General features: G+C 31.1%; 1 protein-coding gene across 1 annotated transcript; it reads right to left on the bottom strand.

The window, feature by feature from the left end:
- Positions 1-1,540: 1,540 nt before the first annotated feature.
- On the bottom strand, positions 1,541-2,423 carry LOC132717554 (divergent protein kinase domain 1C-like). Its single transcript, XM_060701043.1, has 2 exons — positions 2,110-2,423; positions 1,541-1,780 (listed from the first exon to the last, which is right to left on the bottom strand). Exons 1-2 carry the CDS (start codon positions 2,359-2,361, stop codon positions 1,562-1,564), a joined length of 471 nt encoding a protein of 156 aa, XP_060557026.1. The 5' UTR covers positions 2,362-2,423; the 3' UTR covers positions 1,541-1,561.
- Positions 2,424-7,001: the final 4,578 nt, after the last annotated feature.

Here is a 7,001-nt window from a genome sequence, read left to right as displayed (position 1 = left end):
TGTAAGCATGACCCTCAAAATAGTGCCACAAGGTGGTGAGGGAGGTAATGCTTGTTATGTGAAAAGCACCTATAGCCTATTTTCTATGCAAATCTGAGCTCATTAATATTCATATTTCACTATCAACAATGTACCAGTAAGTAAGACATTTCTCTACATCGTATTTAAGGAGTTAACTATGATGTGCGTAGTGAAAGAAAACTTGGGTCATTAAAAATTACATAAAATAATTACAATTATAATCAGGTCAACCTGAACATCATATGAAACATGTCAGACTCACAGTGAATATGCATTTATAAAAATCATTTATTTTACAATTTCCCTTTCAATTATACAATGTTGAAAAACAAAATCAAATCATTGTTAAATTTTAAATTTCAAACAAGCAGTACACTTGCTACATAAAAACAGAGACACAGAGACATAGTTATCTATGTCTATGATAAAAACAAAATTGATAAAAGTAAAATCCCCAGTCCCAACAGCTGATTAAAATTCAGATCTAGATAAATAAATATGGGCAAATTCATAAAAATACATTTTTTCTAGTCCTAATAATCTTAAATTATGTACAAGAACATTACTACGTAGGTAATTAAAGCAGCCTTTATCTTTTATTTTCTACTGGAAAAACAATTCTGTATTGTTTCAAACAAAGTATTTCAGTAATTTTATCTAGGAAAAGTGCACCATATCATTGTAAAGCCTTCTTCAAAACAGCATCCTGAGAGCTATTTATAATGTTAGTCTCATCTGCAAAATGAATGTCTGCTTTACTTATTTATATATAGATACCGGACCAGTGGATTAGAGGTATCGAGGGGTTTCCTTTTTATTTTATTTTCCACCTTACTTCTTTTGATTTGACAATTATATGAAATGATTTATCTAAAAGTAACATATTTAAACTTTAGAAAAGCCAATGGCCACTTTAAGTTTTAAGACTAAAATTTATAGGAAGACGTGTACAAAAACTCAGGGTAATTCATTTACAGTATATGCTGTTGACTGAGCTACACATATCTGTAGAGATCAGCAGAAAAATTACTACTGTCAAGCCGGCATTAAACCATAATGAATTCACCCATAGTGCTAATTATAGTTACCCTAGACATATACATCACAAATAACATTTCAAATGCAAATATTTGTAATATATGTATGTGAATGCATTGTAGAATAAAAATGATGACTGTTAATGTTTCCCCTGTATTAAATCTGTGAACTGGATTGATGGTAAAAGAATGCTCGAAAATAAATGCTTTTGAAAAAATGACTTGCAGTATCAGTTTAAATCAAACTTTTACTTCTAAATATCTTAAGTCTTGATTCACAAAGTCCAAAAACTATTTTTGATTTTTTTTACTTGTAATAAAAAAGAAGAATAAGAAAAGAAAAATTCTTAAAACCTTGAACCTCAAGCATTAAGCACTCGGAGTGTAGAAGAAAATAATAGCAATTCTAAAAAGTTATAGCAAAATATATATCATATGCAAGAAATAGAAAATTAATTTCAAATTAAAACAAATGACTTGTATAATGTTTTTAAGATGAGACGTTATTGCTCCCCAATACTTTTATGAAGTAACTCTTGCAGATTTTTTATTGTATGAGGTTGTACACGTTGGCGGACACCTTGGCGATCTGTCTCCACTTCGGGGCTTGAGCATTCTTGTAGGAGTTTGAAGAGTTCAACCTTGATAGAACCCGGTGGATCTCTGAGTAAACCTGTTGGCATCTTAGGAAAGTACCCCACAAATACATCCTCACAAACTGCCTAAAATGAAGATCAAAATAAAATTATATACATTGTAAATTCAAAATACAGTTAATTTTAAAACATTTATTTTTATACTAGTTATAAGATATACATGTTATTAATTATTTTAAAGCTCAAATGTATCATTTTTCCTCAATAATTATATTTTAAAGCAAATATATATGAAAAATTGATTCTGAACATAAAAACTATAATGAAAAACAATGTTTCAAAATTCAAAAAAGAGAAAACAAATTACAAATTTAAAGATTAAACTTAACAGAAATGAGATGAAACATATGAATACCAAAGTACAACTAAAAAAACAACACCATACTAATTCATACCTGCATATTATTATTTGTCCTTTCTTGTAAACATTTATTAGTTTTAGTGTCACAGAACCCTCTACAATCGAAGAAGTCGCAGTCATCATGGCTTGTACAATTGGTGTGATTAAACTGCATGAGCAGATTCTCCTCAAACAAGGCACAGTCTGTATCTATCAGAGTTACCTCCCCATTGTCCCTTAGACCAAAATTGTCTGGTTTTATATCACAGAGATGCAATTTTTCACTTAAATCATCTAGTTCTTTCATGAGATCTATCAATTTTAAAGCTATTGTTGCTCTTTCCCGCCAAGAATGTGTCCATCCTTTTAATATTTTCAAACTCGTAATGCCCAAAGTTTGAGTGTTTTCAACAAAAAAAGCGGGCCCACGGGTACCAAAATTTTGGAGTAAGAATGTTATATAGGTCAGTGACTCAGGTATTCCCTTTGTTCTGTTAGAACCAGAAACGGAAAAGGGAACTAAAAAGCATTTTTTCTTATCTTTTATTCCAATTTTCATAAAAACCCAAACCCCATGCAATTGAAAAATTTTTTATTTTTCCATATCATTATGTCGAAAAACATGAATGAATTTTTACTAAATTTTTTTTCCCACATACTGCCTTGCCTTTTGATGTATAACTCTAAGGAAATTTTTAATTTTTCTTCTCTCAAGTTCATCTTTCTTTTTCATGACGACTGTACCCCTTTTTTATCAGGCCAAAATCAAATTAAAAAAAGAATTTCTTCCTTTCTTGTTATTTACAAGTTTTAATAAACACTCCAGTTTCACAAAGCATTGCAAAAGACCCTGCAACCTTTTCCTCTTTTTTAATTGCACTAAAATAAAGAACATCATTACATTTATATATATATATATAAAAATAGCTATTTATAATTTATCATTCCAGTGGAAAACACAAATAGGAATTTCTTAATAGATTGTTTCTTACAGTAAAATCAGAAATATAGAGAAAAACACAATTCTGAAAGAAAACACAACACATCAAAATTGAAAATGTTGCACGCTCTGTTTGATTGAGACTGTTCATGGTCAAAGAAATAAAACACTTTCTGTCATGCAAACATCTGAATATTCTATACATACTAGAACCAAAGGCAGGGGCAGTATAACATAGACAAAATATAGTGGCGGCATGACTGAGAGCTAAACCTGTCTGACTAGAGATATAAGGATTTCTGGCTATGTGGGTTTGAACCCAACAAGGGGCAAGCCGTGCAAGAAACTATAAACTTATTGTTCAGTACTGGTTGGTTCCAGGAACCAATTCGAGGGTGTTTTAATAAGCTTATAGCTTCCAACACAATCAAACTAAAACAAATTTGTATAAACTACATTTTGTATATACTTACAATGCCAAATATATGTCTATTTTATTTGCTCCTCTTCTATTTTATGTAAAATTACCAAAAAATTAAAGCTCTAAAATTTAATACTTCAGTAAGAAACTTCTGATTAATCTGAGAATAAATTGCCTTAAAGAAAGTAATAAATCACACACCAAGTCTTCTATGATCTTCTTAGATTCCCCTTCTGTACAGTGCTCTTTCTTGTACATGTGGCGTCCAAATAAGGCAAGGGAGATTACAATGAACACCATTACTCCACAACAAGATAAACAACAACATTTTACCCTGCGTCTCATCCAACGGAATATAGCCATACTATCTCAGCTGAAACTAACAACAACAACAATTTCAGGTTTTATATTTTATGTATGTAAATGTTAACTGCATATCGTGTATTTTAGACATGTGTAAGAGTTATAAAGAAGATAAAGTAATATTACTTATAACAAGAACAGTGACAATTATTATTAAAGATCAATTTACAGCAACTGTGACTTTCCATTCCTTCTTAGAAGCAGAAAATTTAATGTTTTGTTTTAACCAAAATGTTTAAACTCTGGTATTAAACTGCTGATGGTTACTAAGATTCTGCTAGCACTACAAAAATACTATGTCTCTGATTGTATCTAGTCCAATTAGCCCGACAAATTGTGAGCTTTAGGGCTTTTTATCATATAGACAATGGTTGCCCTTTGCAAAGACAGACATCTATGTAATATCAGATTGTCGAATCGGTTGGTCGGTCTTGCAAAAATATTGAGACTACTAGTCCAATATATCAGACGTTACGGGATAAATGTTATAGGTTATGTCGGTCAAGCCCTACCACTTTGCTTTGCCCAGAAGCAAAAATATCTCAAAACAGTGTCAATTTATAGGACAATGATTGTATCATGCAAATACTAGACAAAAAAAACTGTACTGGTTGGGGAGATAACTTCGGCTGGTTGATAAACTCTGCTTTTTATAGTTTAATCGAGTTATCAGCTTTTTAATGTAATCAAGCTCACCATCTCGTACGAACGCTGGAATTCGACAATATCTGGAAATTTTGTCAAGTTTGGTATGATATTTAAAAAATAGCACAGACTTTTACCAGTTTGTTTACAAAACATGCCTGTAAATAGTACGGGAAATCCGATTGCTATACTCATGCGCAGTAGATGCTCATTTTGAGGCCCATACAGGGTTACTTTTTATGAGTCCCGGTCAGGCTGCACATTTTTCTCACCCTATGACATACTTAAAAAAAAAAAAACAAAAAAAAAACGTATTTACGTTAAAATGAATTATATGTTACATGTAAATAGTACGTTGCATATTTAATATCGTGTTATCATAGATACATGTATTCATTATATATACTAACGTAATTCTCAAAAATTCTGATACAAAATATTTTTATTTGACATATATGACTAGCAAAGGAATAATAAAATGTCTAAACATGTTATTCTATGTCGTTCTATGTTGTTTACTCACTAAAAATGATTTCAGAAGAAAAACAAAGAGCCGAAATTATCTACTCGCGCGTGTTAAAAATGTCCTTTTTACGTACCTCTTCCAGGGCCTCTCAAAATTACCCGTTTTGTTACTAAATATAACTTTTATGGTGATACCGGAATATCGAAGAGCTGAAGTTTATTATGGTGCAAGATTCATCAGAATACGTAAACAAATAAATGAAATATGCCCCAAAAACATCGATTTTCGGCCGAGCTTATCTCCCAAACCAGTAAATCGTAGTTTTAGGATACCTGATACTGGCCAGGTAAAAATTGTTGACAGCTGATAATGTTTATCATTGTTCAACTGATCATTGTTGTTTGACAATAGAATAACATATTAGAGTCAAATATTACTAAGATATATGAATAACTGAAAATATCACTATAAGCTACAGTCACGTAGTAATCATTTCTTATAATCAGCCTACTTTCATTTTTAAAATTGACATTGATGATTGATCTTCTCAGGAAAAGAAGCCTATTGTCGTATGCCTACATGAAACTAATACATAGACGTAGGTGGTGACAGCTGCATTTTGAATAATTCTAATGCAAACCAATATTATTACATCTTACATTAAACAACTGATGAAGAAATGATGTTGCATACTTACTTCCTGGTTGTTGACAGAATTATTTCCCCTGCATGTATATATTGCACTTCGTACGATTCACACTTCGGCAGCAGACCACTAAATACTAAACCAAGTGCAGCTATTATATCTGTCAACCTATTGACACTTCTCTAATGACTGATTTGCAGATATATGGTTTAACCTTAATCTTGTTTGAAACGAAATTTATTAGTCTTTGCCACCATTTTTAACTGGGCAAGTCTGCACATTTTGCTATTTCTTCCATCTGACACAATCAATGCATGCCACTGCATAATCTATCTACATCTGCTTGTATACCCCATACAATAACAACAGGAATGACTGGGACAGTATTTTAAAAGTTAGTAATTAGCGGACCTGTAATTAGCTACGTTATGAAGTGGTTACAAGATAAAACTTTAAAAACAATTATGACAATGATTAAGGACTGAATTTTAGGCCTTCCAAGCTTGCACTTACAATATAACATTGATGTAAGTTAAGGTACATCATTCCAAAGTTTAAGTGTGCTTGAAATTAGTAAATGTGATACTGAGTTCTGCTTCGGGGTGTAATAAAGTTATAAAGTAAAGTAATAAATTTTTCTTGATTGTAAATGGTGCATGTAGTCAAAAGCTACACTTAGTTGTTGTGGATTTTAAAATCATCAAGAGTCCACGAAGGCTTTCATTTAAATTTTATAAGGGTTTTACTTTAAGTATGAATGTAACACTACTGTGATAGGAATAACAATTCATTACATATCCTTTAGTTTCTATATGACTTAAGTGCCTCTTGCCTAGGGTGCCAGACTGTGTAGGAATACTCAAGCTGAGGTCTAACGCAGTCTCTAAAATGTTTTATCCTTTTAGTAAATCATGGGGAGTTCGTGGACTTAGATTATACATTTTGTGTTTATTTTTTGGCTAAGGTCTTGACCTATTATATGACCTTAGTACTGATTATTACCAGTTTGTTTGAGTACAATAAGCTACAGAATCTGTAATTTTATGTCTAAATTTGCCTTTTACTAAAGGAATAAGGCCGTTTTTTTCCTTTCATATTTTTAAATGATTACTGATAAAGGAATTCTTTTTCCTTTCTATTTTTCAGAACCTAAGACTAGGTCAAACATTTTTATTTGCATATCTGTCAATATTGATACCATATACAAGTAGAACAAAATTTTTATATCTGGAGGTACATTGCTAAATAATAAAATTAATAACAACACTTCTTAAAGTCGTCATTTTTACTTCAAACCAAAATTAAACATTAATAACAAAAATAAAAATACATTCATAAATTATTAAGAGAAAAAGTAGTATGAATTCAATGACCAATTAATGGGAATGAAAAATGGAAAACTATACATGTATATACAACCTACATACATAGTAAGATGTCTGACAAGGTGAACACATCATTCTATA

This window comes from Ruditapes philippinarum, unplaced genomic scaffold (genome assembly GCF_026571515.1).
Source record: "Ruditapes philippinarum isolate M1 unplaced genomic scaffold, ASM2657151v2 ctg4260_1_1_1_1, whole genome shotgun sequence".
Taxonomy (NCBI): domain Eukaryota; kingdom Metazoa; phylum Mollusca; class Bivalvia; order Venerida; family Veneridae; genus Ruditapes; species Ruditapes philippinarum.
The sequence above is the reverse complement of the archived record's forward strand: the minus strand, read 5'-3'. Positions and strand labels throughout refer to the sequence as shown.